The sequence below is a fragment of the Helianthus annuus genome, chromosome 7, assembly GCF_002127325.2.
Source record: "Helianthus annuus cultivar XRQ/B chromosome 7, HanXRQr2.0-SUNRISE, whole genome shotgun sequence".
Taxonomy (NCBI): Eukaryota; Viridiplantae; Streptophyta; class Magnoliopsida; order Asterales; family Asteraceae; genus Helianthus; species Helianthus annuus.
The window spans coordinates 18,938,729-18,950,954 of NC_035439.2; the positions used below are offsets into that span (position 1 = coordinate 18,938,729).

At 34.9% G+C, this 12,226-nt stretch overlaps 1 protein-coding gene across 1 annotated transcript; it reads left to right on the plus strand.

Moving 5' to 3' along the window:
- Window positions 1-1,368: 1,368 nt before the first annotated feature.
- Window positions 1,369-11,165, plus strand: LOC110867848 (ABC transporter F family member 3). Its single transcript, XM_022116905.2, has 18 exons — window positions 1,369-1,732; window positions 2,883-3,098; window positions 3,365-3,557; window positions 4,424-4,632; window positions 4,768-4,917; window positions 6,782-6,910; window positions 6,988-7,089; window positions 7,171-7,317; window positions 7,435-7,497; window positions 7,591-7,637; window positions 7,726-7,785; window positions 8,029-8,111; window positions 8,770-8,864; window positions 8,987-9,073; window positions 9,663-9,750; window positions 9,884-9,969; window positions 10,507-10,569; window positions 10,828-11,165. Exons 1-18 carry the CDS (start codon window positions 1,529-1,531, stop codon window positions 10,945-10,947), a joined length of 2,142 nt encoding a protein of 713 aa, XP_021972597.1. The 5' UTR covers window positions 1,369-1,528; the 3' UTR covers window positions 10,948-11,165.
- The last annotated feature ends 1,061 nt before the right edge of the window (window positions 11,166-12,226 follow it).

Below are 12,226 nucleotides of genomic sequence, written 5' to 3' on the forward strand. Positions count from 1 at the left end.
TAAAGGTAAAGTAATGTTCCAACAGATACTGCAATCAAGCTTGCGAGGCTTATCCCGACGCTAGGGAGCTAATACCAGCCAATTACGTTTAGGTACCTGCACTTAATCTTTTGGGTTCTGATGACATTATGCATACCCGGTCCCTACCCTACGGGTGGGGTTGGGTTTGGGTTCAGGTTTTAAAAACCCGGTTATTACAATACCTGATTCCGGGTTACTTTTTCGGGTTCGGGTTTTTTTGCGCACCACTACCGCCAACCCGACCACACTTTAATATAGTGGTGCACAAAAAACCCGAACCCGAACCCGGACCCGGAAAAAAACCCGGAATCGGGTATTATAAAAACCGGGTTTTCTATACCCGAACCCAAACCCGACCCTACCCATAGGGTAGGGACCGGGTATTCATATTTGATCTAAAACCCGAACCCGGAACCGGGTTTTTTTATACCCGGTTTATACCCGAAACCCGATTTTTATAAATACCCGGAACCGGTTTTTATAAATACTCGGAACCGGGTTTTTTTATACCCGATTATATAGCTACCTCTAGTTCTTATGATTTAACAAAATTATGTATGCACTTTGATATAATCTTGTTTAATTATTAGGTTTCTAATGATATTTGAAGTACCCATTTGCCACCGCTACTTAGAAGTTAGAACACATGACCGCTTTAAGAACCGATTTGAAGTACCCTTAGGACGTTCCAGAAGTACTACCAGATTGGGAGATCGAATTCCAAGTTGAGGTGTTGTTTGGAGCCCAGCCCATCCCCAAAAAAGTATAAAGAAAAAAAAAAGTGCAGACACCTTTCGAAAATAGGACAAAGATGTATGACATGTAGTTGATAAAAATATAACTACAGAAAAAAGTAAATATAAATTAGGAGTCCACTAAAGCCCATATAATACATACAAATCTATAAACGCTTTCAAGTACTAATATAGAGACAACTAAACTCATTAAAATTATACAAATATATAAATGCTTCCAAGTTTTTTTGAATACCCGGTGCGGGTTTTTTCCCAACCCGATGCATACCCGAACCCTACCCGATGAATACCCGAACCGGACCCGAACCCGGAAATAGGGTATTATAATACCCGGGTTTTATAAAACCCGACCCGAACCCTACCCGAACCCGGGTATATAGGGTATACATTTTTGGTAGAAAACCCGGACCCGACCCGGTTTTAAAAAAAACCCGATTTTGTAAAACCTGATCCTACCCGAACCCGGTTTCATACCTGGAACCGTTTTTTAAAAAAACCCGATTTGTGCACCACTACTTTAATATTTAATATTTAATATTTAATATTTATTTAATAGTTTGTATATAGAACAACGGCCCACAAATAGTTCCAAGTGGCCCATTAAGTTAAAGCGCATCTTCATTTCGGCCCACAACTGCACAACCAAGAGATAGTCGTGCGTGCTTCTGCTATAGCCTACAGCCAACAGCTTTCAAGGGTTTAAGATACTTTTCAATCTCAGCCGGATTATCAGGTTCCGGCACCGGAGTAAAATGACGGAAGTAGCTAGCAACGTCGTTCACGACGTATTAGGTCCACGAGCTCAAGATCTGGACCAGCCAATCATCGATTACATCGTTAATGTTCTCGCTGATGAAGATTTTGATTTCGGATTTGAAGGCGAAGGTGCCTTTGAAGCTATTGGAGAACTCCTCGTTGATTCCGGATGCGTTGATGACTTTTCTGAATGTCATTCTGTATGTAACTGTTGTTGATTTTGCTAGCTTTTCGTTAATTTGATTGAATTTCTTTGTGTTTATTTACTATTGTTGTTTGTTTCTAGGTTTATTATATAATTGTTAGGTTATTGTATTATTTTGATGAGAGTATTTAGCTATTAGGGATATGGATATGATTAATCAGCTTAAACTGGATGATGTTCATCACAAATTAGACTGTGTTTTGGAATTTGATAATATAATCAGATTATCCACCATATAACTGTTATTGTATCAATATGTCAAAAAATTCCTGTGAAAGATGACTAGCTGAAAGTATTTAGCAATTAGGGATAAACATATGTTTTATCAGCTTAAACCGCATACTTTTCATCCTAAATTAATCAGTTATTTGGAATTTTATGATTTAACCAGATTAATTATTAATGGTTTCGTTCGATAAGAATTTCATTGGGGTAGTTATACATACAAACTGGTAGAAGTATTTAGTTAGATGTCCCCTAGGACAAAGAGGATGCATAATGAATGGAGACAGAGCATTTTGGTCTGGATCTACAAGAACATATTATTATTGTTATATATGCATACCTTTAGGAATTCCTAATGGATGAAGCTCATGGGGTGTGCAATGAATTAAAGATAATATGATGTGACTCTATGAGCGATTTTTGCTTAATGCTTTAGTTATGGATGAGTTTCAGCCTTTGCGGGGCGTATAAGATGACATTTTTTGTATACTTGTGTATCTTATCTACACCAAATACGTTGTTCAACTTCTAAGTCAGTTCTTAAGAAACATAACTGTTTCGACTTTTGTTTCACAAAAGATGATGCATGCCTTTTTGAATACATGTAGTACTTAACTGCAGTCTAGTTTTACTGATGTTCTGTTACTGCTACAAATAGACAATAATATCAATTTGGTTGATTTTGATAAGAGAAAAAACTTGATAACTAACTGAAACCCAATAATAGATATATGTAGTTAAAGGCTCAAGGTGCAAAGGGTAAACCTGTTGTCTAGCCGCAAGGCGCACACCGTGACTTACTACTTTACTAGAAAGACCTTCTCAGTGAATCATTTTATCTGCAGAAAATAATTGTTTTGAGATACATGTGTGTATAAAGGCTTCAAGTTTTTCTAAATGTTCGTCAAACATATTTGCAGGTCTGTGGCAGACTGTCAGAGAAATTTGGAAAGCATGGTTTGATCAAAGAAAAGCCAGCTGTTAGAAGCCTTGCTACACCATTTAGAATGAATGAGGGAATGGATGAAGTGAAAACCACAAAAAAGAAGCCTGAACCAGTTGACGGTCCCCTGCTTACTGAACGCGACAAAATCAAGCTTGAAAGGAGGAAGAGGAAGGATGAGCGTCAAAGAGAGGTAAGTTTCAACTTTCAACAAACACATACACATATATGTATGTCAGTGTATGTACATATCTGTGTTTCTTGTGTGGCCGCATGAGGCCTATTATAAATCACTTGGGACAACATGGTATAGAGGCTTATGCACATATGTTCTCAATTTAGTCAAACGGAGATCAATTTTCTGTACATATTGGTAGTAACATGTCATCATTGTTTAAATCAACGAATGCGGTTTGTCTTATATTTGCATTCTCATGTGTACTCTTTTTCAATGATCAGATGCAATACCAGATGCATGTAGCAGAAATGGAAGCAGCGAAAGCAGGAATGCCTGTTGTATCTGTAAACCATGACAATAGTGCTGAAGGATCTACAGTTAGGGATATTCATATGGAGAACTTTAATGTGTCCGTTGGTGGACGTGAACTTATTGTGGATTGTACTGTTACACTTTCTTTTGGGCGGCATTATGGTGAGTCTTATTATTGAAAGACATGAATTATAAATTAAATTATCTGCTCTATTCTAATAGTATCAGTTATCTTATGAAGTTTTCTCTTGTATGTATATTTTTTGTGCATGTGTATGTGGGCTGTAAACGAAACAAAAGCGAACAGCTCGTGAACTGTTCGGGGGGGGGGTGTGAAGTTCATTTATGTTCATTCGTTTAATAAATGAACAAACACGAACAAGAAATTTCTTTTGATAAGTTAAACAAACGAACATGAACAGAGGTTGCGTTCGTTCGTTTATGTTTGCTCGTTGATATTCATTTGTGTTCGTTCATTTAAAGATTTTTTTATGTTATATTTTTATTTTATTAGTTTTAGTTTTGAAAAATTTGAAACCATAGTTATATCATATGCCTTTGCCAACATCCCTCATTTGACCATTTCAATTTCAATTTGTGTTAAAGCTTGACAAACTTCTTAGTTTTTGTGTTAATTATGTCAACTATTTTCGGATAGTTATGTTATGTACTTATTTATTTTTTTGTGGATTCTTCATATTGTTGATATATAACGTTCGTTTGTGTTCATTTATGTTCATCAACATTTGTTTGTGTTCGTTTACGATTGGTAACTGTTCATGAACATGCTCATTTTGTTAATACACGAACAAGAAATCTCGTTTCGTAAGTGTTTGTGAACCATTCATGAACATGTACATTCCTTGATGAACGATTTGTTCGTGTTCATTCGGTTCATTTACAGCCCTATGTATGTGTACCATGGATCTTTGTTGTATAATAAGCATCTATTAAGACGTGTACATTTTTGTTTCCTTAGGATTAACGGATCTTCTGTGATGACATCATGATGGGCTTTTATTTTACAGGTCTCGTTGGCAGGAATGGTACCGGGAAAACAACTTTCCTAAGGTATATGGCTATGCATGCCATTGAAGGTATTCCTAAAAACTGCCAGATATTGCACGTAGAGCAGGAAGTTGTTGGTGATGACACATCAGCGTTACAATGTGTCCTTAATTCTGATGTTGAGAGAGCACAACTTTTAGAAGAAGAAGCCCGTTTGATAAAATTGCAGGTCTTTGGTCCATTGCTCTTTTTTCTCCTTACTTGTATGTGTGAATGCACATGGAAAAACATGTGACTGCGACTAACATAGTAACATGTGTCGTGTCTTTTTCTCAACCAACATGTATTGTTGTGATAATTTCAGAGAGATGCTGAGCTGGACGCTGAAGAAAAAAAGGACCCTACTTTGGTAAATGACAATGACGGAATTGCACAAAAACTGGAAGCGATATATAAAAGGCTAGAGTTTATTGATGCATATACCGCGGAGGCTCGTGCTGCTTCTATTCTTGCGGTCAGTCCCTACTCCCTAAAACGATTATTTAATTAATCAGCTCACTAATGTCAAGACTTTTACTTTGTGATCTGAACATGATAATTAGAGCTAATTAATCAGCAAACGAACCGAACGAACACGAACATGGGCATGTTCGTGTTTGTTCATTTAAGTTTAGCCGAATACGAACACGAACACGAACATATAATCGAACAAATATTTTAGTTCATGTTCGTTCATTAGGGAAATGGGCATATTCTTGTTTGTTCGTTTAAAACCTAAACGATTCACGAACGTAAACGGACACAAACAAACTAAACGAACATACTGGAACAAACATAAACGAACACAAATGGACATAATTAATAAACATAAACGAACACATATTAACATTAATGAACACAAACGAACACATATTAAAACCTATATAAAGAAGCAACAAGTTTGTGCATATGTTGATTGTACATATGGCTTTGGGAGTCTTTCAAAAAAAAAGGAAATTTTCATTTTTAATCCTAAAGTTTTAATATTTGACAATTTAAGTATAAACTTCTAATCTTTGTTTTCTTTTTAACCCTAAAGTTTAAATATTTGACAATTTACCCTAAAGTTTTATTCTTTGACAATTTAAGTTTAAAATTTTTAATCTTTGTTTCCTTTTTAACCCTAAAGTTTTAATCTTTGACAATTTAAGTTTAAAGTTTTAATATTTGGTAATTTAACCCCTTTGATTAATTTGATTTTTTACTTCTAATTCAAAAGTTTTCATCTTTTGTGATTTAACCACTTTGATTTTTTTTACTTATGTGTTGTAATCTTGGCTTTGGGGGGTTTTTCAAAAAAAATGGTTATGCATATGGTTGCTGTAACCTTGGCTTTAAGGGTTTTTCAAAAAAAAAAAATTGATTTTTTTACTTTTCACCCAAAAGTGTTTCATAAATTACTTTTAATCCAAAACTATTTGTTTTTTTTACTTTTAACACAAAACTTTTTATCTTTTCCAATCTATCTTCACAACTTTTTTTACTTTCAACTTTGGTCCTTTATAGTTCTCATTTTCCGTAAATTTTTCGCTTTATGCTTCGTTCAAAATTTTGTGACTTAACACATCGCAACATGCGTCTTTGGTTTAGCGTTTTTACGTTTCATTCTAAATTTTGCGAGTTAACACGACGCAACGTGCGTGTGTGGGTGAACGTTTTTACATCGTCTATTTTTTTCCCGTTTGACAGGTTCAACATAACGTGCGCGTCCTAAATCGATTTAGTTATAACTAAAGAATCTCCGCCGCATTGCGGCGGGTCGTAATTCTAGTTAACATTAATGAACACAAACGAACAAGTCTAATACATCATAATTTATCAAAAAACACATCCAAATCAGTGGTTTAAATGTACATGGTTCAGTTACGTGGTTTTTTTTGTGTAATTTGTTGATCAATTATGATATGTTAAATTAGAAAGTCTATTTATAATTACTGGAAGCCCAATTACTAATTCGTTTTATTTATATAAGTAGTTAGAAAGCCCATTTTTATGTTTATATTTATATAAATATAACTACTTATGTATCCATTCAAAATTAAAAATACAACATAAAGAAACGTAAATAACATAAATGAGTGAACATAAACGGTCGTTCGTGAACATAAATGAACGAACAAAACATGTGTTCTTGTTCGTTCGTTTAATTAAGCGAACAAAAAAATGTGTTCATATTTGATCATTTATTTAAATAAACGAACTTTCCACTGAACAGTTCATGAACGTTTGGTTTATAGGCCTAGAGGTCATTATAAAATTTTTGCTGTAAAGTATCAATTTTCTTGTTCTTTAATTTTATTAATACAATGGTAATATTTCACTAACCATGAGAATTTCAGGGTCTCAGTTTCACACCAGAAATGCAAAAGAAGCCAACAAGGGCTTTTTCTGGAGGATGGAGAATGAGAATAGCTCTTGCTCGTGCTCTATTCATTGAGCCGGATCTTCTATTACTTGATGAACCTACGGTTTGCCACACAAGACCCCCTTGTTGATACTTTCAGGCAGTAAAAAATATCACAAAAAAACATTTTTTTATGTGCAGAATCATCTTGATCTTCATGCAGTGCTGTGGCTGGAAGCTTACCTTACTAAATGGCCAAAAACATTTATTGTTGTTTCTCATGCTAGGGAATTTCTGAATACGGTAACATTTTGGCTAGTCTGTATTTAATTATATAGTAACATCCTTTGGTATATTATATATCTTGTTTGTTTTGTCTTGCAGGTGGTCACAGATATTTTGTACCTTCAAAACCAGAAGCTGACTGCATACAAAGGAGATTACGATACATTTGAAAGAACACGAGCTGAACATCTTAAAAATCAACAGAAAGCGTTTGAATCAAATGAGCGTTCAAGAGAACATATGCAGGTTTTGATTGTGTTATTTTTTTCATAAACAAGCTTCATGGTTCATTATGCCGATTCTGTATTGAAAAATCATATTATATTTTGGGTAAATTAACACTCATTATCTCTATTCTTTCAGGCTTTCATCGATAAATTTCGGTACAATGCAAAACGTGCTTCTCTTGTTCAATCTAGAATTAAGGTAAGAGTTCTATTTAAGTTATCACACTTATTAAAACGTTAGTTACCAGGTTTTATGTTGTAATTTTGCATTTTCTATTCAACTAATTGTCAGGCGCTGGATCGCTTAGGACATGTTGATGAAGTCGTGAATGATCCAGAGTGTGTACCACTGCTGCCTCTTTGATATAATTGTGTTTGCTGATGTGTACATGTTCTAAATTGGTATGTGTTTGTTTTGTGTATGCAGTTACAAGTTTGACTTTCCTACGCCAGATGATAGACCTGGTCCACCCATTATAAGTTTCAGGTTTGTTGTTTCGAAGTAGCTGTTTTAGCTCTGAATGCTTCGTCATTCATTGTTGTCAAGAAATTATTCATTGAGGAAAAATTTGCCCTTTTGTTCTGTATCAACTGGTTGCATGGGTCACTGTTGTCATCCGTGTATTAAAAAGCTAATGTAGTATTACTAATATGTATATTAAAAGTCGAATTCCATCTCAGGAACAGTGGGCATTTTAATCATAAGTTTTTGTTTTAAATGTGATGGCAGTGATGCTTCGTTTGGCTACCCTGGAGGCCCAATACTGTTCAGGAATTTGAACTTTGGGATAGATTTGGACAGTCGTGTAGCAAGTAAGAATGATGCTTTGAAGTTTTTTTAGTTGTGTGTATGTATACATCATGTATACAAGTACTTGTACCTCTGCATACCACATACATATGTGTGTGTATGTAATATTTATACACATGTATGATTTATTTATTTTATTTTATTTTATTTTATTTTTTTTTTTTGGGGGGGGGGGGTATATATATTAAACTCTATCTTAGAGACTAAACCTAATGTAACAAACCGTTTTTTTTTGTAAAAATTTAGGGCATGTAATATGCATATTTTCAAGCGGCTTTTTATAAAAAAAAAAAACAAAAAAGCCAAGTGGGTTTTAAAAAATATATATATAAGTTTTTTGTTAAAAAGATAATTAAACTCTTTAACGTAACATGTGTAACATCATATGTTAGATCGGATGTAACATATGTTACGTAGGTGTTCCATAGGTGTTACAAGTGTGTTATATATATGTGTAATTTACACCTATACACATACATCTGTATCATGTGTGTATTCTTATTTTGATACGTTTAATATTAAAAAAGTATTTATGCTTTTCATTAAGTATATTTTTATCTGATTTGATGGCAGTATCCAAATAGTTGCTTTCATAAATTTTAGCTTTAACATTGCATTTTTGTTTCTGTTTCTAATTGTGGTATGCATATGAATTTTCAGTGGTGGGCCCTAATGGTATCGGTAAGTCCACTATACTTAAGTTGATTTCAGGGGAGCTTCAACCAACCTCAGGAACAGTTTTCCGTTCAGCTAAGGTGAATATGATTAACATCTACTTGCCAATTTCGATTAACGACAATGCTATGCTTCTTTTTTACCCTTTTGGCTTCCAGATTGTAATATTGATCATCTGATTGGGTTTTAATTCCCCGTACAGGTTCGTATTGCTGTCTTCAGTCAGCATCACGTGGATGGACTCGATCTCACCTCCAATCCACTTCTATATATGATGCGTTGCTTCCCAGTGAGTTCTTCTATATCAATTTTTATTTGTCTTTTTTAGTATAATGCGATTTTCGTCCCTGAGGTTTGGCCAGTTTTGCGACTTTTGTCCAAAAGTTTGTTTTTTTCGCATCTGGATCCAAAAAGTTTGAAATCTTGCCACTTTCATCCAGCTTGTTAACTCCATCCATTTTTCTCCGTTAAGTCAGGGGTATTTTCGTTTTTTGGTTAACTTAAAGGGCTATTCAGTCTTTCGAACACTTGTACGTTATGCTAAATGCTTGTACATAAAGTGAAAAAGACCGAATTGCCCTTTAAGTTAACAAAAAGACGAAAGTACCTCTGACTTAACAGAGAAAAATGGATGGAGTTAACTGGCCGGATGAAAATGGCAAGATTTCAAACCTTTTGGGCCCAGATGCGGAAAAACAAACCATTGGACAAAAGTTGCAAAACTGGCCAAATCTCAGGTATGAAAATGGCATTTTACTCTTTTTTTTTTTTAAATGTTTTCTTTTTCAAAATTCAGTTTACACGCAGCGGTGTAACTGTACTTAAATGTTGCTCCTTTATGTACATAAGGTTTATTCTATGATTTTTGGCTACCACAGGGAGTGCCTGAACAAAAGCTTCGAGGCCACTTAGGTTCTTTCGGTGTAACTGGGAATCTGGCACTTCAACCAATGTACACCTTGTCTGGTACGTTCGTTCTTTTATTATTTTATATATGGTGTGTGGAGCATACTGCTTTCACTATAAAGTCTTAATTTGTGGTGCTAAAACCACCTTAAAACACACAGCTTAGGACTCACTGTTGTTAGTGGTGTCTCAGGTGGTCAGAAAAGCAGGGTCGCATTTGCAAAGATAACGTTTAAAAAGCCTCACATCATATTGCTTGATGAGCCGTCAAATCATCTTGTAAGTCTATATCATTGTTCTTTTTTTTTTAATATGCTTCGTATTCAAACCTTTAGAATGGTCGTGTGGTTATTGTTGAGCTGACCATTGGTTTGTTGTCCCCCTTTCTTTTTATATTATATTATAATTATAAGTGTAAAACCATTTACATATATGCCTCACTTTGTGCCACCATCATTGTGCTTGTGGGATATCTTGGTGCATTATCATATACTTTTTTATTATTTTATATATGTGGTGGATCATCAGAATCATCCAATATGGAACCTAAATGATTTGATTTCCTAAATTACTATTTTTTTGAAGCGGGATAAAGAGTCATTTTGTTAGTGTAGGTTCTGCTCTAGAAATACTTATTATTTTATTATATCATCATTGTGATTAGGGTTTATCAGATGGGCGGGTCGGGCAGATTGGTCAACGGGCTGAAATGGGTTTATAGTTTTATTTAGTTTTAAAACGTAACCCTAGCTGACTGGTTATCAGATGGGCGGGTTGGTCAACGGGATGTATGACAATATTTGGTTTTAAATGCAGGATTTGGATGCAGTGGAAGCATTAATACAGGGTCTTGTTATCTTCCAAGGAGGAGTTTTGATGGTAATTAGATCCTAACTTTTGAGCTATTATCTCTTACGTTTCACTAAAATGATGTGAGACGAGCGAAGATGTGATTGTGGGTCCCATTAACCTAACGGCTAGAGTAATGAAATGAACAAATTAGTACCCGGGTCAACCTTGTTTTATTTTATTTTAAGAACGAAAATGTCAATAGATTGAAAACCACAATATAAAGCTTTAAGAATTTGGAAAATGAACACTTGATCTAATAGTTTTTTCATGTTATATAACTTGAAGGTAAGTCACGACGAGCATCTGATTTCGGGTAGTGTTGACCAGTTGTGGGCGGTGTCAGAAGGCAGGGTGACGCCTTTTAGTGGCACATTCCAGGATTACAAGAAGAAACTGCAATCTTAGTCACATCCAGCACTCGTGTTATGATATACTATACTGCCTCTGTAACAGACGTCCCTTGCATTCTGTATGTTGTCATAGCAACAAGACTTGGATAAACAAGCTCAAGAAGTGATATTTTTTTTGTTATGATTTTCGAAAGGTGAACATTGTCATGTTACCCACAACATTTTTTCTTCCCGCAGGGATGAGTTGGTTTGGTAACACGCTAAAGTTATTTATTTTAGGGCAGGGTTGGATTGATACAAAACTCTTTGATATTGCCTTCATCCCCAAAGTATTTCTACATAATATGATACGTAACGTATATGTAGTAAAGCTAAGCGAAAACAAAGAGGTTTTAAAACCCGAAACCAATGTTTTAAAATCCGGTTTTTATACCGTACCGGATTTGGCTCAGAAACGGTATAACCGGGTGTATCGGGCGGTTCAACCGGGTATACCGGGCGGTTTAACCTGTTCTCTTGGATGGTTCAACCGGTACAACCAGCCGTTTTGAACCGGTTTTTAAAACATTGCCTGAAACATATTGAGTCTTGCCGGTCATGGATATCGCTAATTGGTCATCAGCCCATTCATAATCTCGTTACTCTATTATTTTCTAGGTTCTACTTTCCTAAGACATGTGATCTAGTGGGCTATTTGGCCATCATTATTGAGCAATAATGACAATGAATTATGCCCATGGACGCCATAACCAATTTCGTTCAACTTTCCACTTCCATTTTCATTTCATTTTCATTTTAAGCTCCATAATTGGCGAATAGACCTCTAGTGCCGTTTATGGTACAATTCAGTCGGTTACGGTTGAGTTTATGAGTTGAACCGGTAACTGCAGTTTAGAAAACGAGAACCCAAACGGGTTAGGTTGGCTTTGATTTGACCCATTTTTTGTTTCAAGACGATCATTAGTTTGCATTACTTTTTTAAACTGAATAATTTATACATAAATGCATATTCAAAATATAAAAGAAAAGTTAACTTGACTAATTTGGTTTACACGACTGGTTCCAAGTTCTTCAAACATAAATTGTGCGCCAAACTATAAAGACTTTATATAAACTAAGCTAGCCAATTTATTTTGATGTAGGAACTAGGAAGTTTCAATGGTTCATAAACTCCCAATTTTTATTTCATCATTTTCTCCCACTTAAGTTTGAAAAAAGTAGAATTATTTCATATAAAATTTTGTTTTTCTATTTATATGTGGGTTTTACATCTCAACTTGTGCAAGTATAAATTATAATATGATAAATGTAGGCCATACATGCCTAATTTGCTG